Here is a 24999-nt window from a genome sequence, read left to right as displayed (position 1 = left end):
TAAAATATTCCATTTATCAAAAAACCTAAGGACTACTAGACAAGCAACTAAATTTTTTTTTTTTTAAAGATTTTATTTATTTATTTGACAGAGAGAGACACAGCGAGAGAGGGAACACAAGCAGGGGGAGTGGGAGAGGGAGAAGCAGGCTCCCCGCAGAGCAGGGAGCCCGATGTGGGACTCGATCCCAGGACCCTGGGATCATGACCTGAGCCGAAGGCAGTCGCTCAACTGACTGAGCCACCCAGGCGCCCAAGCCACTAAATATTTTGACATGAAACAAATATAATAACATTATACTGTAAATTCAAGTTTTTCACCAAACAGGAAAACATATGGTACATTATAATAGCATGGGATATAGAAACTGTTATTGTTTGGGGGTTTTTTCTCACCAAGAGTTAAAATTTGAACAACTGATTCAGGAAAAACAAATGAGTTCTTCTGTGAAACTTAGTGGTAACAATGTTTCTGGAAATGGAGGACTGGACCCTTTAACTGAAAACTTTCTTCAGCCCACTAGTTCAAGGAATTTTGTGGCTGCCTGACCACAAGTTTAACTAGTAGTGTCGATATCACATAGTCTAAAGTGACTGATGTTTATACAGAAATATACAGCTCCTATGTTGTATCACTTTATGTCATAGACCAGACACAGAAAATTCCAGTCTCCAGCTAACGTCAACAGGAAGGTCAAGCCTTTGTTATTTATTTTTAATACACTGAGTTATGCGATTGACTTCCCTCAGAGTTTTTGCTTTTTATTGTTCACATTCTTTCACAAATGATGGAAAAGAAATTATGTAAGCTAACAATCAAAATTAACCTACTATTTTCTTTGATCTCGAATCCCGAAAACACATCTATTATTTGCAGTCAAAATAATAAAGCCAGAGTATTAGTCACTTTTACTACCTGTAGAAGTTTCTGTAGACACAAGGCATGCCCATACTTCGCAGCCAGGTGAAGAGCATTTCTTCCTATCAAAAAAATAATTTAAGATATACATGAACAGTTATTTTCTTCACAAGTGAATTTTCCATAGAAATGTGATTCATTTTTTCCAAGATTAGTTGACAAGATACTTAATTTGTAAGCATGCTTTCACTCAGGTTGATATTTTAGTAAGAGCTAATGTGTACACCAAAACAATGAAGGTGGGAAGAAAAATTCAATCTACAAACCCATAAAGAGCAAGAATTTTGTCTTATTCACCACTATATCTCCAATACCTAGAGTGGTGCCTGGGACAGAGTAAGTAATTAAAGTCAGCCAGGAAAGACGGGAGGTAGGGAGAGGAAGAGGAGAAAAAGAGAATGGGAATAGGAGTGGGAGAAAGATACCTAGATTTCTCAAAATATTTCTAAACAGGCAGTGTGGACACTAAAATACAGGAAGTTAAGAGACCTAAGTCAAAGAAACTAATTTTCAACTAAAATTCAAAGTTCAGGGGTGCCCGGGTGACTCAGATTAAGCCTCTGCCTTCGGCTCGGGTCATGATCCCAAGGTCCTGGGATCGAGTCCCACATCCGGCTCCCTGCTCAGCGGAGAGCCTGCTTCTCCCTCTCCCCCTGCACACATCCCCCTCCAGCCCCACTCATGCTCTCTCTCTCTCTCTCTGTATCTCTCTGTCTCAAATGAATAAAAATAAAATAAAATTCGAAGTTCACTAGGACTGTGTCTCTGAAAATCAGACTTGTTCAAATATAATGTGTATTAAAATGTGCCATTTTAAAGGAAACAAATCATCTGAAAGATTAACTGAATACTGAAAAAGGTAAAGCTGCAGACAACATTCTACCTCCAAACATGATTTCTTCTAATTGCATTTCTTTACGCATACATCTCATTGGATGGTGAAAGACAAAAGGGTTTCACCAGGCCATTCCATCTGCCAATCTTTTGTGCTCTTAACTTTCCTCTCACTTCACAAACCTCTCAGAAAATGATCTGACTTCACTGTCAGACCCTTTTGCTAGAAGGGAAGTCATTTGTGTTGTTCTTCTTAGATGAAGGAATACACTGACTTCAACTTTCAACCCTCACTCACTTTTATATGAGTTTAGATAAGTGGATTAAGTTTTCCTGGATCTGATCACTTCTGTGTACTACCAGGTTCTAGAACAAACAGCAGTGAGTCCAGATCTTTAACCAAGTACAGATACAACATCTTCATCTATACCTAAACATCCTCTAATTACAAATAAGTTAGATGATTTCAAATTTCAATTTGTTACTGTTCATGGACAAGTTTCCTAGAATTATTTTACACTGTGAAAAGTGACAAGGAAAACTATCATTTACATGGAAAGTAAGAGAAAGTATGGAGTAGGACAGTAGGGACAATCCCTGGTGTTCAACAACACAATGGGCCACATAAAAATGTCAGGTCGGGTATTTCCTTAGCCAAACCCAAATCCAGCCACTTCAGATAATGCAGTAAAAAAAATTAAGGAAACATCAAATCTACAGCACAACACTATGAATTACACCCAAGGTGCCTACCTGGTAAGACCTGGTCATAAATACCTCAAAACCAAAACCACACTTACTTGAAATACAGTTATTTTCAATATACTTTCATACTGCTAGCAAATAAAGGAGTTAAGATAAAATACATAAATTTTTTTATCAAATTGTTACTGAATATCCACATCTGGATTATAATAGACAATATTACAGCAAATAAGACAAGGTCCTTGTCCTCAAGAAAGGACAACTCAAGACAAAAATAGTAAAACGAGGCAAATACAAATATAACTAAACAACAGCAAAAACAAAAGACAAAGAGTTTTAGCAGAGTATTGTCAGGATGCAGCATATGAAATGATGTCTGCTGTGCCTGGGAAAGCATTTAAAAATACTTGATCTGCACCGAAGGAGGGAGGGCAAAAGTCACTAGGCAAAAATATCCAGAGCAGAAAGAATACAGACAAAAAAAAAGATAAATACTTGTCTAAATTAGAATCAGAACAATAAATAAATAAAGTCTAAAGATCTCTAAAGAGGTATATGGTTAGTCCAAAATTTCTATAAATATTCCTCTACATCAGTGGAATGTTTTTGTAAGTAATTAACATATTCTCTTTTTTTTTTTTTTGGATTTTATTTATTTATTTGTCAGAGAGAGAGAGAGCACAAGCAGGGGGAGCAGAGGGAGAAGCAGGCTCCCCACTGAGCAAGGAGCCCAATGTGGGACTCGATCCCAGGACCCTTGGATTATGACCTGAGCTGAAGGCAGATGCTTAACCAAATGAGCCACCCAGGCATCCCAGTAATTAACATATTCTTTTGTTCATCATTCAAAGGTGGCAGATAGAGTTTGGTCTTCAAGTTAAAATTTGATATATCCTTAGGTAAAGATTCTCCTCACTGAGATCTCTCTTTTCCTCTGCCTCCCTTCCATTTCTAAACACAGTGCTGGTTTAACTGTAATGCATTTATCTGTCTCTATATGGAATCACAAGATAAAATATTAAAGTTGTTAAGGAAATTCTGGTTCTAGGTCACCCCCTATATTTAACCGAATAACAAAGTAGAACTGCAGAGAAATAAGCTGTCCAGAGAATTGAGAATGGTTATCCTGAGAAAACTAGCACGCTCACTGAAGAGGTCTATCTTGTGCTGGGCAGACAAACTTATGCTGTAAGATTTTAAAAGACAGACATGGGTACAGCTAAGTTTAAGCAGAAGGCTTAGTAAGAAACAGACTTAAAACTGTCTACAAGAAAGGGCGCCTGGGTGGCTCAGTCAGTTAAGCGTCTGCCTTCGGCTCAGGTCATGATCCCAGGGTCCTGGGATCGAGCCCCGCATCGGGCTCCCTGCTCAGTGGGGAGTCTGCTTCTCCCTCTCCCTCTGCCCGCCCCCACTTGTGATCTCTCTCTCTGTGTCAAATAAATAAATAAAATCTTTAAAAAAAAACAAAACAAAAACTGTCTACAAGAAATCATTTTTTTATAAATACAGTAACCAAATACAGAACAGGTTCCCTTATAAAGCATAATGGTTACGGACACAGACTCCGGCTGTGGCTCATCCACTGAAGGAGCCTGGGCCAGTTACTGAATGGCTGGCTCAGTGCCTCGCAGCCTCCCTGGGATGGTGTGAGGCTACAGTGAGTTAGTGTGCGTGAACTGCTCAGCAGGGTACCATGTGCTGCGTCAGCTCTTCTTGTTAATGATCATTCTTGGTAGTGCTGTCGTTGCTATGAGGCAGTTAGCGCCCCATCACGAGAAATGTCTAACCAAGTATCGAATGACCTCATGACAGCAAGGATTCACAGAGTCAAGAGTATATGAGTATAGGGGCGCCTGGGGGGCTCAGTCATTAAGCGTCTGCCTTCGGCTCAGGTCATGATCCCAGGGTCCTGGGATCAAGTCCCGCATCGGGCTCCCTGATCAGCAGGGAGTCTACTTCTCCCTCTCCCTCTGCCCCTCCCCACTGCTCCTGTTCTCTCTCTCAAATAAATAAAATATTTTTTTAAAAAATAAAATAAAATAGGGATGCCTGGGTGGCTCAGTTGGTTAAGCGACTACCTTCAGCTCAGGTCATGATCCTGGAGTCCGAGGATCGAGTCCTGCATCGGGCTCCCTGCTCAGCAGGGAGTCTGCTTCTCCCTCTGACCCTCCCCCCTCTCCTGCTCTCTCTCTCTCATTCTCTCTCTCAAATAAATAAATAAAATCTTTAAAAAAAAAATTAAAAAAATAATTAATAAATAAATAAATAAATAAATAAAATAAAATAGGGATGCCTGGGTGACTCAGTTGGTTAAGCTTCTGCCTTCAGCTCAGGCCATGATCCCAGGGTCCTGGGATCGAGCCCCGCATCGGGCTCCCTGCTCCGCGGGAAGCCTGCTTCTCCCTCTCCCACTCCCCCCGCTTGTGTTCCCTCTCTCGCTGTGTCTCTCTCTGTCAAATAAATAAATAAAATCTTAAAAAAAAAAAAAAAAAGAGTATATGAGTATAAACTAAATGGCCCCTAAAGGTTCTTCCAAGTCTGAGATTTTAGGATCCTATAATATTACCAAGACCAGCACTGGACCTCAGGTCTCCAAATGCTCATCAGCTCAGCAATCCTGTCTCCTCAATTCCCTGTCTTTTACCTCTCCGAGACCAATGACGATACCTCAGAAGTAAACTTGTTCTCAACTATTTCAAAACAGAAAACTGAGGACGTCTCTCTCTAAATCACATTCCGGTCTGAAGAACATTAGCAATGGACAAGGCTTGTCCTCCCTTTCTGTTTTGTAACTGACCATGGCGGCAACCTACCTGCAGTGTCGCTGGTTGTAATATCAACGCCATGTACAAGGATGGCGTTCAAACATTCAAGGTTCCCCTTGGAGGCCACAACATGGAAGCTAAACAAAAAGAAAGTATGTGTTATGCCATAGAAATTATGAAACATCAACTTACATGTTACACTAATGTCACCTTTTCTTCAACACACACACACACACACACACACACACGTTTTAAAAAGGCTACATAAAACATCTCTATATTTTCTACCAGGAAAAAGAAACCTATCCCTTATTAGTGAAAAACTAATTTTAACCCAAATTCACATAAGCAGCCAACACTCTCTAGAAATACCTCCTTAGAACCAATGGAATATTCCAATGTTTAATAGTCTTAATAATAGAAAATTTATACCAAATACCATTAATTCTAAAGCTTATTATTAATCGGTAGTGCAGGCACTGGTGCTGGGGGCTTGATAAATGCACTGAAAAATTTCTATCGGATCATTTTGCTTCGTTTCAAGTATACGGAAACTGCCAAAACAAAAGAAGTTCTAGCAGAATGCTAAGGCCAAACAGATCAAAACACTTATCCCTTCTCTTTAGAATTATCAAATTAAACCTCGCATAGAAAAGCCTTCAAAACAACAAACTAAGCTACACTTGGAAAGCCATAAAAGAGCTGCTGTCATCTTCCCCCAAAGTAGCCACAACTACCACCTAATTCCTCCCCTTCGTTCACAGACCTGTATGAAGTGGGTGAAGTTTTCCACACACAGCCATGACAAGCTTCCTAATAAGGCAAGGAAAGCCTGCTTTAAAAACTAAGTGTAAGCCATCAGGTATTCAAGATACAAGAGAAAATACCCCATTGTTTCTTTGATCATCTAACACTTTATTAATCAACAAACATTTACAGAATTATTTTGTGTGCCGTAAGAAAGGACAGTGACTGATTGACTATACTCCACCAAATCCAAACTGCTAAGTGAAAACAGTAGGGCTTGCCGACAAAGGATGCTGGCCTCAGGTCAAAATACAACTGAACCCCAACCAAGTACAATAACCACTGTGAAGAAGCCAGGAGATAAAGAATGTACGAGAGCTCAGCAAGGGGCCTGGATACAGACAAACTCCGTATCACACTCTCAGGAGGGGTCTTCCCTAACCACCCCATTTAAAATTTTTACATTTCCCCATTCTCTGAAACCTTAGGACTCCAACTTCCCCAATCCCTGCCTTTATTATTCTACACAGAACTACGTATTTTTGAATATGATACATAAATTCAAGATTTATTTTTATAGTCTTTCTTTATAGTCTACCACTCTCTTCCCACTCTAAACTCAGCAAAAGCATGGATTTTTGTCTGTTTTCCTTCCTATTATATTCCCAGACCAATGCACATACCAAACAGATGATGGGCCCTCAAATACTTGAATAACTGAATGCTTAGAGACAAAATCTGGAGATAGGTTGCAAATTCATTTCCAGATATTACAACACTTGGCCATGTATCTCTACTAGTATTATGATGGATGTAAATGCAAACCAGAGACCAAGCACTACTAAGTAAAATCAAGGAGGTTTGTGTATAATTTGAATTTGAGAGACAGAGATGCTTCTAATAAAAGGAATATTATGTTCATAGGAATCAAGTAAGTTCTTCTTACAGTGGAATTAAATTGCTGTAAGGCTAAGGGTATCAATCTCTGCAACACCAAAGTAGGGAATTATACTATGCAATGCACCATTAGAACCTTTTGAGAAACGGTAATTTGCTTCAAGCAAAGGTTTTTAGTCTCCCAACAATCTTGGAGGGAACATTTTTTGTTTGCTTGTTTCCCTTTCTTAGCTCAAAAAATTTGGAAGACTTCTTTCTTCAAAATAAATCAATATTACACTGATGATGTACTAAAGGGCAGAAATCACAACAAATCTACAATGCATTATTAATGCGGATATGCTATAAATAGTGGACTTCAGAAGGAAGACAGATCGATCACTAAAGTGTATGCGAAGAGTCGTAAAGGAAATCTGAAAAATTACTTTACAGAAATACTGTTTTTTAATTTAAAAAGTCAACTTTGTCTTTTTTTCAACAAGACGTGTATTAGTGCTTCCATAATAAGAAATCCAGGTAATGTGGACAACCTTGGACGACAACAAGAAAAGTTGCATAAACTATACCACATATGTTGGAAGGCATCAGTGGGGTCACAAGACAGAGAAAAAGAACTAGGCCAGGATGCAGGGCGGGACAGAGGCCCAGAGAGGTGAGCTTGGTATCTGAAGCCATTTTCTGCCGAGGAACATTTGTTGATTCCAGAGAAAACGGCTGGGAGGCCAAATACCACTTCTGACAGCCTGAGAGGACGGGGAGACAGGACCTGGTATCCGGATTTCCAAGTGGCAGTGGGGATTCCTGGTGAATCGGCCCCATTTTGCTTTGGCAATGGGCTATTCCCCAGGAGAGAGGTGAACAGGAAGAAAACAAACCCTTGCAGTGACTTTGGCTCGGCTTCAAATATTTCATTTTTGAAATTGGATCAAGGTCAAGAAGCACATGTTACTTCGGTCTTAAATTTCAAAACTTGTAAAACAAACCAAAAATAGTCATTTGAAATAAAATTATTTTTATAATTACCTCTAATACAGAAAGTGTGCTTGTAACATGTCCTATATTTGACTAAATATGAAATGCTCTAATTAAGGAAGAATATAGTCTGTGTGTGAGTAGCAAAAGGACAATATTTTATCCCATGAATCCTAAAAGAATTCCATTTCCTACAGTGAAAACCTCAGAGACTAATACTACTCATATATCCTACAAACTGAAGTTCATAGTTCATCAAATGATACCAGATTTTACAACGCTGACCATTAATACAAATAATTTCACTCAAAACTGAACCTCAGATTGAAAAAAAAATGAACAGAAACTCAAGCAACCATTCATTCAAAACATTCAAAGCATGGATGGGCAGAACTGAAGAAATAAGGTTTCACTGACGATTTTCATCCCAAAGATTTCCTTCATCTTCTAACATCTTGATGTTTGGGGAAAAAGAAACACAAAAAATAAAGTCACTTTTAGATATTAAATTCTCACTGCTTATAGTGTGAGCCCTATATAAATAGCTCAAAATTTAGCAAAAATAGGAGCAGGACTCAAGCAATGTTTCCATAGCTATCAAATTGCCTACCTGATAAAATTGAAACAGTATTAAAAAATTGGAATGTTTCAAACTTTATTGGTACTAAAAGCTACTTGAGGGCGCCTGGGTGGCTCAGTTGGTTGAGCGACTGCCTTCAGCTCAGGTCATGATCCTGGAGTCCCAGGATTGAGTCCCACATAGGGCTCCCTGCTTGGCAGGGAGTCTGCTTCTCCCTCTGACCCTCCCCCCTCTCATGTGCTCTCTCTCGCTCATTCTCTCTCTCAAATAAATAAATAAAATCTTAAAAAATAAATAAATAAATAAATAAATAAATAAATAAATAAATAAATAAGCTACTTGATTTTTACGTCATGCTTTGCTATTTTTCATATACTTGAATATTTAAGCACCCTAAGGTAGTGATCTACATCAAACATTAACTATCCACTTCCTAATATTCATTTCTGTATTTAGTATCTGGTTTCCAGTTATAATATTCTAAATAAACTCATGCAAGACTGACAGGAACTTTAGGAAATGGGACTTTTCACCTCTAACTTTGGAAGGTTTCCCAGATAAGGTTTTGACTGCGACAATTACAGAGGACGGTAACAGAACGTACATCTACCCTTTAACCCATCCTCAACAGGAAGGGAAGGGAAGAAGATTGGGAGGGGTCCGAGAAAATCTAAGCACAGAAATAAGCCAGTAGTCCTTCTCGGTGACCCAAAAACCAAAGGGTGGGATCACAACCTGTGGTTCCCTAAGCCACACTAGCTGTTCTGCTTCCTTTCTGTTCTGAACATTCTCTTAAAATAATGACCCAAATATAAAAACGGGTTGGGAGCTGAGACTAAACAACTAGACCACTGGGTGGTATTTTAGTATTCTCTCTAGCTTGAAAATCTTTCACACTGAAAACAAGTTATTAGTCCATAATGTTTGAAAGTGATGTTTGAAAGATTTTATAGTGTGGGTTTTGATAAAGTCTTTTGAAATTGATACGTTCACAGTCACACTTCACAAATTTCATTTGTGTCCCAGGGGTCCACCCAAATTCCCTTGAGGTGATTATCATCAGTCATACTTACGCAGATCTGCCTTCCACATCAAGTTTGCCTGGATTGATGCCCTTTTTAGCAAGGATTGAGGAAACTTTTTCTACATCTCCCCTCTCTGCGGCTTTCATCAATCGGTCATCATATTTGTTCCAATCTGCTGCATGCTACAAAAAGGAAAAAAATAAATAAACATGGCCTACTCTCTATACTATATTAGTAAGACTTTCTCAAGAAGGAAGGAAAAGAGAAAGGAGAGCAATACTGCATAATACATCACTCAATCTCCACTGCATCCCACATTTCCTTCTCCCTGCTGTGCTAACTTCATGAGAAGAGCCTCTCCAAAACACATGAGATTCAAGAATTATTTTAAGTTCTACTTTTGAGAAAAGCGTGTTTCTCATGTTCTCTGTTTTCTTTGCCTTCAGAGCAAAGAAAGGAAATTAATAATTGGTGAACACCCACCCTGTGCCAGGTGTGATTTATTCAAACGACCCCAGTAAACTAAAATTGTCATCCCCATTTAACAGATGAGAAAAGTCAAGGCTCCGGGGATGTTAAAAGACCTAAGTAGCCAAACCCAACCAAGACTTCCCATGATTTCCAAAATCAGTGTGCTTCTCCTAGTCTCTAACTCATGCTTTCAGATTTGGCTCTGGTCACCTATCTCCCAAGACCTTAGATGCAGTGGAATTCTGTACACATTTTAAGACATCCACACACTCACACAGCTTGTTGTTGGAAATATATTTATGGAGGCAAATTAGTCACATACACACATTCACATACACTCTCTGTCTCAAAGAGAAAGCAATTCATCAAGCTTCTATATTAGGATAAAAAGAAACTCGTACATAGAAAAAACTGAAAAAACAAAAAAGACTTTAAAGTATTAACTATTTTAAAATCCTAAGACAATAGGATTACAAGTGACTTTCATTTTCTTCTTTTTTACATTCAACATATATTGTTTTTAAAAACGATTTTTGATTTTAACAAAAAGTACATGCATTAAGAGGAAGATCAAAGGCAATTTTTTAAATAGGAGGATGTATCACATGATACATATTTTAATTTTATCAAGGTTATTTTTAACTTTGGAGAAAATATATGCAAAACATTCTGAGGCCAATAACTTCGATTTTTTCTGAGTAGGCGGAAATGTAGAACCCAGAACTAAAATACACACTATTTAACCAAGTAAGGTTTTAGCCTTTTAAAATATTACACAATAAACTTATTGCTAAATTCTGTACTAAGCCCAGGACTATTTCTAGAACAAAGAAAGTTGTACCTATTTTACAAAGCAATTCTGTGTCCACAAATAGCATAACAAATCTCTGAGGGAGAAAAAATGAATCTCTTATATGAAGCATATCCTGTAACTGTTTGATCAGTGGGATTACTTTATATTACCTATCCCCTTCAAACAGCAACACAAAACACCAATTTTCTAGCTAAGCAAGCAGTGTCTCCATTAAATACTTGAAGTGAAAATAAGTATGAAAATTGAATATGAAAAATAAATAAATACATTAAAATTTTAACCTGCTCCTGAAAAGCAATGTTTCAATGGAATCTGGATCAAGTACCTACACAGGCTTCAGCACTGTTGTTTCCAAATTAGTTAAATTTGGAGATGAGCCCACTTCCTTTTAACTTCAAAAGCTCGAATTGTCAACTCTGAGACTAGCCCTATTTTACTGGCTCAAAGAATCAACTACATTTTAGGCATCCCCCCCTTCTTTAGCTTTAAAACAAAACAGTTTACAGACTCTAAATTGGGGAATGGTAGTAGATGAAGGCTTTTAAGAGACCTGTGTTTTCAAATGCCTTAGGGATTAAGTCATGTTTAACACACAGATACTTGCTCGAAATTGGTAAGTTTATCCTTGCAGTTAAAACAATCTCAACTTTATTTCCAACTAAACTGCCGGCTGGAGAGAGGAGCTATTTAAAACACGAAAAAAAACCCTATAAAATCCCAAAGTAAGGCTTTTTAGAAGATAATTAAACATGATCCAAGTCTCATATTATCATGGGATTTTTCAGTTCCGCGTCACCAAGCACTGTTTTCCATCACGGTCCGCTGTCAGTTAACAGAAATACTGCTCAATTACTAAGATTCTATTATGTGCTTTTTAAACCCAGAAAAAGAAACGAGAACTGTTGTTTGCTATCACTAACCCCAATCTGCTCATCGAATACATCAGAAAGAATAAGAGACAGAGAGACCACAATTAATTAAACGGTAGTACATTTTACAAGAATACAGTTCAGAAAGCCTAACCGAGAATCTTTCGTGACACTGGACAGCAGGGATACCTACTCTGTTCTTGGGAGCACAAGAAAACCAACAGTTCATCATAGACAGGATTTAGTTTCTGGTTGCTAGCAGCAAGCTACTTCGCATTAAGTTACAAATCTCTGTGGCTCACAAAGCACGCCCTCAGACAAACTCCTAACCAGTGAATCCGTCCCTCTCATTACAAATCTTCCTGTTCCACAAGTTTCATGCTGGGCTACACTTAGCTTGGATCTCTAACGATATTTTCTTCGTCTTCGGGATCCTTCTCCGCCTTCATAACGCTTGCAAATTATCTTCCTTGCGGAGCAGCGCTTGATGAAGAGAAGCCCCAAGGCAGGTACTGTTAACTCCTCCTATTTCTTATTGTTTAGAAGCTGTCTTTCCATGAGGCTGTCCCTTTCGGGGACTCCACCGGGAAATCTGAACAGCCCTCTACATCCTGCTGCCTCGACACCGTAACACGGACGCTGCAGTGCATGATAAAACTGTCTGCCTCCAAATCGCCTGTGAACAGTGGGTAGACGGCCTCCCATTGGTCAGGTTCTAGCTGATTCCATAGGCCTTGACAGCTGAGTGACAGAAACGGGCAGCTAAGAATATACTGTAAATGCATGCTTCTCCTCTGAGTAATAAATTTCAGGTCTACAGGGAACAAATGACTCAAACACATCGTAAAACGTGCTTATTATACACTGAGCGACATTATGACAACACTGTTAAGAGGTGAATTTGGCTATTCCACAAGACGATGTTTAAAACCAGTTTCCATCTTAGGATCTATCATGAAGATATAATTGCCTTGATAAACAGAATATAAAATTCTGTTTTAAGCAAATGTGTCACACTTTAATTTCACACACACACACACACACACACACGCACGGAGTAACGTTTTCAAATTTTCTCCATTTCCCTTCATCCCCCTGAGGCTCATTGCATACAAGCAGGTTTCAGTTTACAGCTGCTGCCAGTCTGTCTCCTAATATGTGAAATGAGAAGAGCCAGAGGCACCGCCAAGACACTAAATAGACTGCATTATGATGACTACTTTCAACAAATTTTAAATTTAACTCAGTACTCTTAATTTCTGAGTGTAGCACCCTGCCTGATACGACAAGTAAATATTTTATCAGTCGAAAATCAAATTATCTGGATTCAGGAATTACAAAACAATAAACATTAAAAACTAAAGGAGGCAAATGCATATTGAACACTGGGCCAGACTGTAAATACAACTCCACTTGGGGACAAAGCAGACTACTTCTCTACATTCTTTATGACGTTTAACAATACTTGTACCAACGTTCCTTACATTATCAAGGAAAACAACACACATCTAAAAGTTCCAGGCTATTTTTTTACCTTCTATTACCACAATAGCATGACAGTCATTTATACTTCCTCCAAAAAGACAAATTCAGGAAAACTGTTTCATGGCAATGCAAAACATTCCAACACAAGTGTTTATAGGCAGGAGATAACTGCTATACTATAGATCATGCTGCCAGTTAAAAATTGTTACAAACTTAATCAAGCAATCCGCTTCCTACTAACTTTAAAATATTAGGCACATATTCTAATTATAAAATATGTAAGTTCATAATGTATTATTTTTGAGAAAATTATTTTTTTCCCCAAATCACATTAGCCATCACAATGGATTCTTGGCTAGACCCTGAGACTCCACCTACTCTATTTCACCCTTCTTCAGAGGAAATCTGGGATGAAACTCAGGCCCTGTCCTTTGGTTAACAAAGCAAGCACATTCTTTCTAGAAATAGGACTGCAAAGGCAAAGGAAATAAAAAGGAGGAAATCTGTAACAAGTAATAAAACCATGTAAGGAACTGTCCATGTTAAGGCTCAGGAAGACAGGATTTATATGCCCTTCTCTACTGTGGACGTCCTGAGCCTCTCCATCCTCTGTCACAATCTCCTGTTCCTACTCTCACACCCTCCTTCCCAGATATTTCTCAAAAGCCCTAAGTCCCACCTTTGCTGTCCCCCATGCCTGTAGATTCTTCTCTCACTTTCTCAAAAGGTACTTCCTTTCGGTACTTCTCACACCTCATATCTAAACAACCCCAGCCTCACTCTACCCCTACCACTTTTTTTTTTTTTTTAAGTAAGCTCTACATCCAATTTGGGTTTGAATTCATGACCCCAAGATCAAGAACCGCATGCTCTACTGACTGAGCCAGCTAGGCGCCCCTACTCCTACCACTCTTAAAATTCCTACCCTGTTGTACTTTTCTTCATAATACCCATCAGTATCTGCCATCATATCATACGTTTATTTATTAGCTTACTGCTTATGTCTGCTTTTCACTTCAAAAAGAATCAAAATAATCAGGGGGCTGACTGAATTCAACAGCACATTATAAGGATCACACACCATGACCAAGTGGGGTTTATTCCTGGAATGCAAGGATGGTTCAACATATGAAAACTGATCAGTGTAATACACCACATTAACAGAATTAAGGACAAAAATCACATGAGCATCTCAACTGATGTATATAAAGCATTAGACAAGATTCAAACATCTTTCATGATAAAAACATTCAACAAACTGGAAATAGAAGGAAACTCCCTGAACATAATAAGGGCCATATGTGAAAAGCATTTAGCTAACAACATCCTCAGTGGTGGAAGAGGAAAGCTTTTCCTCTAAGATCAGGAATAAGACAAAGATGCCCATTCTCGCCACTTTTATTCAACACAGTATTGGAAGTCCCAGCCAGAGCAATTAAGCGAAAAAAAAAAAAAAAGGAAATTTTATTAAAAACTAGAAAGGAAAAAGTAAAATTATCTGTTTGTAGATGACATGATCTTTTATGCAAAAAAACCCTGAAAAATTCCACAAGAAAAAGAACTGTTAGAATAAACAAATTCAGCAAAGTTTCAAGATACAAAAATCAACACATAAAAAAATCAACTGTGTTTCTATGCACTAACAATGAACAATCCAAAAATGAAACTAATATAACATTTCCACTTAAAATAACATCAAAAAGAATACAATAATTTGGGGCACCTGGGTGGCTCAGTCTGTTAAGCCTCTGCCTTCAGCTCAGGTCATGATCTCAGGGTCCTGGGACTGAGCCTCACATCGGGCTCCCTGCTCTGCGGGAGCCTGCTTCTCCCTTTCCCTTTGCCTCCGCCTCTCCCCCTGCTTGTGCTCTCTCACGTGTGCTCTCCCTCTCTCTCTCAAATAAATAAAAATCTTTAAAAAAAGAATACAATAATTAAAAATAAACCTAATCAAGGAGTTGAAAGATCTATTCACTGAAAACTACAAAACACTGCTGAAAGAAACTAGAGAAGGCACATATAAATGGAAAGGCAGTGTTCATGGCTTGGAAGACTTAATATTGTTAAGATATCAATACTACCCAGAGCAATCTACAGATTAAACACAATCCTTGTCAAAATTCCAATGGCTTTTTTTTTGGCAGAAATAGAAAACTACATCCAAAAATTCAAATTGAATCTCAAGGGAACACAAATAGCCAAATAATCTTGAAAAAAAAAACCAAAGTTGGAGGTCTCACACTTAACAATATCAAAACACATTATAAAGTTACATAATCAAAACAGTGTGGTACTGGCATAAAGACATACATAGACCAATGAAATAAAATAGAAAACTACTGAAATAAGACCTCATGTATGTTGTCAAATGATCTTCAACAGGGTGCTAAGGCTACTCAATGGGGAAAGGAGAGTCTCTTCAACTAATGGTGCTGGGGAAACTGGATAGCCACATGCAAAATAATAAAGCTGGGCCTTTATCTTACACCATATACAAAAATTAACTTAAAATGATTAAGACCTAAATTTAAGATGTGACCACAAAGCTCTTAAAAGAAATTATAGAGAGGAAGCTTTTTGACATTGGACTTGACAATGACTTCTTAGATATGACACCAAAAGTACAGGCAACAAAAGCAAAAACAGACAATGGGATTACATTGAACTTAAAAACTTCTGTACATCAAAAAAACAAAAAAAACAAAAAACTTCTGTACACCGAAGGACACAATCAATAGAGTGGAAGGGCGACCTATGGAATGGGAAAAAATATTTGCAAATTATATTAGATATAGGGCTAAAATGCAGAATATATGAAGAACTCCTACATCTCAGTAACAAAGAAACAAATAACCCAATTAAAAATGAGCAAATGACTTGAATAGACATTTCTCCAAGGATAATACACAAATGATCAACAAGCAGATAAAAAGATGCTCAACATGGTTAGTCATTAGAGAAATGTAAATTAAAATCATGAGATATCACTTCACATTCATTAGAATGACTATCAAGGGCGCCTGGGTGGCTCAGTTGGTTAAGCGACTGCCTTCGGCTCAGGTCATGATCCTGGAGTCCCGGGATCGAGTCCCGCATCAGGCTCCCTGTTCGGCAGGGAGTCTGCTTCTCCCTCTGACCCTCCCCGCTCTCTCTCTCTCTCATTCTCTCTCTCAAATAAATAAATAAAATCTTTTAAAAAAAAAAAAAGAATGACTATCAAAAAAACAGAAAATGGGGCGCCTGGGTGGCTCAGTCGTTAAGCGTCTGCCTTCAGCTCAGGCCTGGGATCAAGTCCTGCATCGGGCTCCCTGCTCCGCAGGAAGCCTGCTTCTCCCTCTCCTACTCCCCGTGCTTGTGTTCCCTCTCTCGCTGTGTCTCTCTCTGTCAAATAAATAAAATCTTTAAAAAAAAAAAAAAATAGTAGTGCTGACAAGGATGTTGAGAAACTGGAACCCTTGTGCACTGTTGGTGGGAACAAAAAATGGTGCAGCTACTACGGAAAACGGGATGGCATTTCCTCAAAAAATTAAAAATTAAAAAAATTAAAAATAGAACTACTATTTGAATAAAGCAGGGTCTCAAAGAAGGGATCGTTTTAAACTCTTGTTCATAACAGAATTATTCACAATAGCCAAGATGTGGAAGTAACACAAATGTCCATTGATGAATGAACGGATAAACAAAATATGGTACATACATGCAATGGAGTATTATTCAGCCATAAAACAGAAGGAAATTCTGTCACATGCTACGACATGGATAAATCTTGAAGACATTATGCTAAGTGAAATAGACCAATCCCCCAAAAGACAAATACTGTACAATTCCACTTATATGAGGTATCTAAAGTAGTCAAATCATAAAGTATAGTGGTAAAGTAAAGAAAGTAAAATGGTGGTAACCAGGGGCTAGAGGAAGAGGGAAGTAAGGAGTTATTGTTTAATGGGTATAGCTTTACAGATTTGCGAGATGAAAAAATTCTGGTGACCAATTACACAAAAATGTGAATATACTTAACACTACTGAACTGTACACTTAAAGTGGTTAGGATGGTAAACTGTACATGTTTTTTATCACAATTAAAAATAAAAATAATAAAATGAAAGAAATGCAATCTCTCACGATAACATTAACATGATTAATAATTAAAAAAAAAAAGACAGTGAGGGTATAGACGAAACAAGATTAGCTATAGGTTATTGATTGTTCAAGCCAAGTTATAGGTTCATCAGGATTCATTATATCAAACTGTCCTCTCAACTTCTGTATATTTCATGCACTTCTGATACATGGTCCAATAAATCTGGTTGGTGTATAAATCTGTAAACTATATTACATTATATTGCTTATCACCAACACTCTTCATGGACTCATTAATATGACAGGAAATGCAGCACATCCTTTCTACTCAATCCTTTTTGGATTAAAATTAAGCTATTAACACTTCAACATATCTTGGTGAGTCCACAGGCATATGCTAGCTAACAAAGATAAGCCCTGTGATACCAAACGAAAGCATTCTAAAAAGAAGCAGCAAGTTTTTTAAGGAGCACTAATGTTTACTGGATATTATAATACCTTTCTAAAGTCAGGGACTGCTGTCTTTTGAAAAAAAGATATTCATCAAACTCAGAATGCAGCAAGCCAAAGTATGAACAGTAAATGTCAAAATACAGCTGTTTCTAGAGAATAAATAGAACATTCTAACACAAGTAGTAGGTATTTTGCTTTCTAGACCTAACGGGAGAATAACTTTAAACTCCAAATCAACATAAAGGAAGTCACTTAAAAGTTCTGACAATGACTCCCTCATATTAACATCAATTGTAAATTCATAACTTTTTTGAAAATTATGAAATGTTTAAAAATGTTATAAAAGTAATGCATGTTCAGTGTAGCAAATCTATAATACATTTCAGTTTGTATGTTAAAATAGAGAACATATAATTCCACCATGCAGAAAGACCATTATTAAAAATGCTGTATATTAATCTCTAATCTCTATTCTTTTTTTTTTTTTTAAGATTTTATTTATTTGACAGACAGATAGCGAGAGCAGGAACACAAGCAGGGGGAGTGGGAGAGGGAGAAGCAGCTTCCCGCCAAGCAGGGAGCTCAATCCCAGGACCCCAGAATCATGACCCAGGCTGAAGTCAGACGCTTAACAACTGAGCTACCCAGGCGCCCCTAATCTGTATTCTATAAAAGATCTAATCAAGGTATGTTTTAAACCTACAAGAGTCCAACAGTTGCTTCATTTATGCAATATTTAGGATAGAAGGTCTCCTGAGAAGAAATTTATAGATGCAAATAAACAAGGAGACTTTAAAATATATGCAAATCCATATAAAATACTTATATTTAAGAGGTAGACAACAGATTACAGCTAAAATGATTGATGGCCAGTTTTAACGAAAAGGCAATTTTTTATTTATTATCCCAAAGAGAAATATACAGGATAACAATAAAACTTTCATAAAAATTGCTTAAAACAAAGAGGAGTCAAAATAATTATTTAACAAAAATATCTAATTAACAGATCTTAATAATTTTGGTGTCATGGACCTCCTTAAGAATCTGATGGTAGCAATGGATCCTCCTTTAAAAATTATATATAAGCACATATTCAGAAAAATTCACTGATCTCCCTACAAATATGGAATCCACAAACCCCAAAATAAAAAAACCCATAACATAAAGAGAAGCAGAGAGAGTTTTTTCTCTTATACAAGGTTTATAAAACAAGTACTCAAGAACTGCCAGAGGATTGGATAATTTAGTTGTTCAATAAAAATTTACTGAGCATCTATGTATAAAGGGATATAAATACTTCACCCAACTTTCAAATATGTATGATCATTTGATATGTGCCATGCTACATGCTGGGTGTTAGGTATACCATAGGGAAGAGACAGACAGACATGAGTCCTGGTCTCAGGCAGTTCACAGAAATAAAACCCAGTTACTTTCTTATTGATCTCACAGTGTAAAATGATAGACAGATATGTATGTAAACATGCATAGAATCGTAATACACTGTGAAAATACCACAATAGTTATGTGTAAGGTATGGAAGTAGTTCAAAAGAGAGACAAGTCAGAAGTTAAGTAGAAAAAAAATAACTAAACCATCTACTGAAGGATGAGTACAAAATCACCAGGTTTGAAATAGCACCACAAATTAGGAAAATACCAACTCAACTTGCAGCCCTTTATGGTTTATAAAGCACTTCATATTCATGAGTGTCAATTAAAATCTATAAACAATTGACTCACATACACACAACCCAAGCTTCTCTAAGCTCCAGGCCCAAGTACTCAAATATCTTTTTGACAACTCTTCAGTGTCTTAAAACTAAAAAATGTTCTTCCTCCTGAAATCTGATCCTATTCCAAATTGTGGTAATACAGCAAATGAAGCCATGATCTATCTAGTTGTACAAGACAGAAATCTAGAAATCAGTCTTGATACCTTCCTCTCCTTGGTCCTCCATCACCAAATCCTGGGGATTTCACTTCCCCATTATTGCTCAAATTCCACAGCTCATTTCCATGTCCATCATCATTACCCTACTTCAAGTCAGCAGCATCCCTCACCAGGATGACCACAGTGATGAAGAGTCTGGCCATATTCATTCCAACCCTTCCCTATATTCTCCACACTGTAGCCAGAATGGCTTTTCCAAAATGTAAACCTAGTCATACCACCACCACTAGCACTCCCTTCCATATACCCTGCCCCACCCTACTTATGATCCTTCAGCACTCTTCTATTCTTTTAGGACAAAGACAAAATTCCTTAACAGAGTCTATAAATCCCTGAGCAGTGTTACCCCTACAACCTCCTCAGCCTCATCACATGAAACGTTAACACTGTTTCTCATGTTATATATGCAGATACTGAGTCACTAGGAGATCATGGAATTTTGTCCACTAAATTAGCTGCAGAATGATTCGAGAATCCTATTATTACAACTTCTTGTCCAGGGGCGCCTGGGTGGCTCAGTCGGTTAAGCGGCTATCTTCGGCTCAGGTCATGATCCCAGGGTCCTGGGATCGAGCCCCGCATCGGGCTCCCTGCTCAGTAGGGAGCCTGCTTCTCCCTCTCCCTCTGCCTGCCTCTCTGCCTACTTGTACTCTCTATCTCTGTCAAATAAATAAATAAAAATCTTTAAAAAAAAAAACAACTTCTTGTCCAGTGCTTTCCACCATTTATGTTATTTCCACTTTTCTAACCATCTGAAAATAAATTTTTGATGTAAAAATGCAAGTGTATTTTAAAATTTTTAAACATAAGCTTAGATGTCCTTTATAGCAAAAAAGGATGAAAACTTCCACATTTGCATATCTAAGCTTTTATGAAGCACCTACTTCATGTCATGAATGGCACTGGGGATACTGCAGTGAATAAACCAGCCTAAGTCTCTCATTTTTTAAAAACCACTTTACTGAAGTATGACTGACATGTAAAAAGCTGTACATATTTAATGCTTAAACTCAATGAGTTTGGGGATAAGTACACACCCATAAAACCATCACAACCATCAAGGCCATAAACTACCAGAGACTCTCTTCTAATGGAATTTGATGTTCTAATAGGATAAGATAAGGAAAACAAGAAAGTATCAGGTGAGAACAGGGAAGGAGATGTGATGGAATGCTGGGGATAGATTAGAGTAGATAGACTGGGTAACCCCAAAGTTCTGAGAAGGTGATATTGATGACTGGATTCGAACGAAAAGTAACAGCCAGCCTGTGAGAATTTCCACCTCAGATGGAGGGAACAACCAGTGAAAGGTTGTTAGCATGTTTGGAAGAAGGCCTATAAATATAGTTGATGTATAATGAGTAAGAAGGATCACAGAATGAGATGAGGGACCGGAGGGCAGCTACCACCAGACCTAAAAGTGGGATTCCCCAGTTGTATCTTCAACATTTTTCAAAAGAGATTTCTTCAAGAATGAAGACAATTCTTTTGCATAGGGTTCTTTTGGCCACTTTAGACTCAAGACTAAAAAAAAAAAAATTTCATCCCAACTTACTATTTTTTTCACCTCCAAGAATTTATTTTAAAAATAACCAACTGAATCCCAACTTGCCTTGAAATGTTTATAAGATTAATCAGTTATTTTAACATAATAGATATATAACATAATATTTAACATAACAGATATTAGAATAATCTACCTCACCCACATCAGACCTAAAAACCTGAACAAACCTGGAAATGAACTACACTAAAAAATCCACCAGAGAAGGAAAACAGCACCTCCAAAAATAGGATTTCACAATCACATCCACAAGATAAGGCTCTTCAAATAAAAAGAACATAGGGGCAACTAAATAAAGTCTTCTCCGGGGGGGGAAAAAAATCCTAAATATAAACTAAACAACATGTACGTTTAGGCAAACTGCCCTAAATATCTAACTGAAACAGAACAGGCACTCATAGTACTCTACAATTGTCAACATTCCCCATTATTAAACCCAAGGCAAGCTCTGCCGCAGCTGAAAACTGAGCAAACAGCACAAAGCAAAGCTCACGAAGCATAAACATTCCTTGCAGATTAGGCTGCACAATAAAGAACTGTTCTACAGTTCATTGGATTGGTGATAATTAAAAATATTTCCCCCATTCCATGTAGTCCAAAGGTTATTTATTCCCCCCTCTTATATAACATCAAATTAGAGCTTATGTAACAGAAGAGGCAAAGAAGAACATTAAAATAAACCAGAAAAACAAAAGCTGTATATCTAGCTTCTCTATCCCTGGCCCCTGACTTTCTTCCCTTTCTCATTTTTCTTTATCCTTATTTAATTGTGCCCCATCTGCTTTTCTTTATTTCTCAAGCTTTCCACTGTACAACTGGAAGTATGTAGTTATGACTCAGCGAAACAAATAGAGGAAAGGGAAAATTATAAGCCATCGATCATGTTTCTGACCAAGAAAATAACAAGCTAAATCGTTCTTTAATGGAATTTCTCTACATAAAAATATCATGGACCAAATAGGTAATAATAGTTATTATTATTATTACTATTTAAATAATATATCTAACATCTTCAGGACTGAAGGTGGCTATGAAATCTGAAGGGAAAAAAAAAAACAACTTTAAAGAACTGGAGTCGGAAAGACTCAGAAAGCACTGCTTTGGTAAGATTTCCTGACCACCTGGTTTGAGCCTAATCTAGTCTGTTGTATAAATACCCCTCCCTGTTGCAGGGGTTCCTTAACAAATTCCTATAACAAGTTCCTATAACAAATGTTCCTTTACTAAAACCTGTCTAAAGGCACCCAAAAAAGTTTATGAAAAATATAGACAGGATATCACCTCTCCAATTTTAGTATCATTCATTTTGTAATATTATTTATTTTACCTTTCCTCACTAGCAGTAGCATTAAACTCCAAAGTAAATATAGATCTTAAACACAATAAATGATAATGTTTATCATACAAGAATAGAGCTCTCAGGCTGTAGAAGTAAGATTTAGAATGTTAAGCAATTGGTTATTTGGGAAAAATAAACTTTGTCCCTAGATAATGTTATAGAAAAATGTATTCAAATTAGAGTTCTTTAAGTGCCTAAATGCCATGAGCGAAACTATTTAAATATGAAGGTTAAAAACTGAGGAAGGTCTATTATGCCTCCCACCCCAACCTACACACACCAATGAACAGAGTAATACTTCTGGTGAGTTTTAACAAACATTTTTGCCAATGTCTGATATATATATATGTATATATATGTATCTCTCTCAAAACAGGACAGATTTAGGAAGCATTCTGTGTTTATCCCTAACAAAGTCAAGAGCAAAACAGATACATTTATAAAAAAGCCTCTGATGGGGTTTGACCGCAATGAAAAATAAGAGCTATTTTTGTTCCTTTGGTTTTCTATTTTTTCTTGGCTTTGCAAGGAAACATTAGCTAAACAAAAATATGTTGCAAGTACTCAAAAGACTCTTCAAGAACTAACCTGATACAAACCTTACACTACAGGCAAATATTTTTAAAATCTAAAATGAGAAATATAAACACACAGAGGGTTATAGGAAAATATATGTTTTTGTAAACACATCAGAAATTAATTGCTTTTCTTTTTACTTATTGAATGAATAATACAGCTCTACACAAAAGTGTAACTCTTCGTACACACAATTACACAGGATATCCTTCCTTTGAGGTCTTAATATATGTCTCCCATGTTAAAAATACCTAGCCGAGATAATAATTACTCTCATAATACTTACATCTATAATAAAAAGCACAACATTTAAAATATTCAGTTTCAAAATTGTTTCAGAAATACTCCTAAGTGCTTTATATATACATAATTGTTGAACTTTAAGAACTGGAGTCATGGGGCGCCTGGGTGGCTCAGATGGTTAAGCATCTGCCTTCGGCTCAGGTCATGATCCCAGGGTCCTGGGATCGAGTCCTGCATCAGGCTCCCTGCTAGGGGGGGAGCCTGCTTCTCCCTCTGCTTCTGCCTCTCTCTCTCTCTCTCTCTCTGACTTTCATTAATAAACAAATAAAACATTTAAAAAAAAAAAAGAACGAGTCATATTGTTATTTCTAGTCTATTGTTATTTCTTTCCAAATAAGGCATAAAGAAACTAAGCAATTTACAATGGTGAATTGTGCAGCCACTATTCATTCCTTTTTTTTTTTTAAAGATTTATTTATTTATTTATTTATTTGACAAAGAGAAAGAGAGAGAGCAAAACCCAGGGAAGCAGGAGAGGGAGAAGCAGACTCCCCGCTGAGTGGGTAACCCAATGCGGGGCTTGATCCCAGGATTCTGGGATCATGACCTGAGCCAAAGGGAGATGCTTAACCGACTGAGCCACCCAGGCGCCCCCCACCACTATTCATTCCTTTCACTCCTATAAGCCCATCCCTTTGTCATGTTGACTTTGCCATGCATCCCATCAAGAGATGGCATTTATTTCTTCATCCCTTTAATCTGAGCTGGACTTGTAAATTATTTTGACAAATAGAATGTGGCATAAGACCTTACAGGACTTCTGAATCTAGGTCTCAAGAGACCTTGTAGCTCCCCATCTTGGCATACTACCAGCACAGAGTGAACAAGTTAGCCTCCTAGAGCACCAGATTTCTCGAAGGAGAAGGATCCCAATCACCCAACCATGACAGCCTGCAGTGCTGGCTAGCATAATATGCCAGATATATCAGTATGGCCATTTTAGGCCAACCAACCCCTACATGAGCTACCAAATGACAGCAGCCACATGAGTAACCCCAGACAAGACTGGCGGAAAAACCATGCGACAGAGCCCAACTCAAATTGTTGACCCGCGCAGTCAGCAGCAAATAAAATAGCTGTTGTTTTAAGCCACTAAATTTAAACCTAGGACTTTCTGAAGCCAGGGCCTAGACTCTCTCCACTAACTAAAGCTGCAATTTCCTCTTTGGTTTGGAAACAAATACATCTTTTGGTCTAATTCAATTTTATCGATATTATACAAAAGCAATCAAATTGAGAAATAATAATTTTTTTTAATCCATTATCTTAAAAAAGAGGATAAAATATAAAAATAATTAAATTTAAAAAGGGGATGAGTTGGGCACACTAATATACCTTTTTACCATCTTAAAAGAAATAGATACATTGAAATCTGAAATTATAATATGAAACTGATAAAATTTTGTAGAAAAAGTACTTTCCATTCCCAAACATACATGAGTATTCATTTAAAACAGCATTCATATGCATTTTATCCACAAAGACTGAATCCATATGTGATCTAAAAGAAAATCTGAATGCCTATGCAATAAAAATTAAGAAACCAGTAATTTTTATGAATCTAATAAAATTTGTGACTTTAAACAATAAAATATTGCTACTGTAGTGTTTAATGAGTATATACTTATCCTTGAATAAGAGACACTGCA

The 24999-nt window shown here is 37.3% G+C and overlaps 1 protein-coding gene across 3 annotated transcripts in view; it reads right to left on the bottom strand.

Moving 5' to 3' along the window:
• UACA (uveal autoantigen with coiled-coil domains and ankyrin repeats) overlaps positions 1 to 24999 on the bottom strand; it is a 96236-nt gene that overhangs the window by 35774 nt on the left and 35463 nt on the right. For 2 of the 3 annotated variants that reach the window (XM_045899771.3, XM_045899772.3), the window contains exons 1-4: positions 11791 to 12609; positions 9492 to 9625; positions 5271 to 5359; positions 916 to 980 (exon numbers count right to left, since the gene is read on the bottom strand). In XM_045899771.3, coding sequence (XP_045755727.2) covers positions 916 to 980; positions 5271 to 5359; positions 9492 to 9625; positions 11791 to 11829 — 327 coding nt within the window. In that variant the 5' untranslated portion in view covers positions 11830 to 12609. Of the gene's footprint in view, positions 1 to 915; positions 981 to 5270; positions 5360 to 9491; positions 9626 to 11790; positions 12610 to 24999 lie in introns of those variants that run through there. The other variant, XM_045899770.3, reaches the window with a different exon arrangement.

Source organism: Mirounga angustirostris, unplaced genomic scaffold (genome assembly GCF_029215605.1).
Source record: "Mirounga angustirostris isolate CCGP_5_RB_7025 unplaced genomic scaffold, mMirAng1.0.hap1 SCAF_9, whole genome shotgun sequence".
In the NCBI taxonomy this organism is placed as follows: Eukaryota; Metazoa; Chordata; class Mammalia; order Carnivora; family Phocidae; genus Mirounga; species Mirounga angustirostris.
This window is presented reverse-complemented; position numbering and strand designations above follow the sequence as displayed.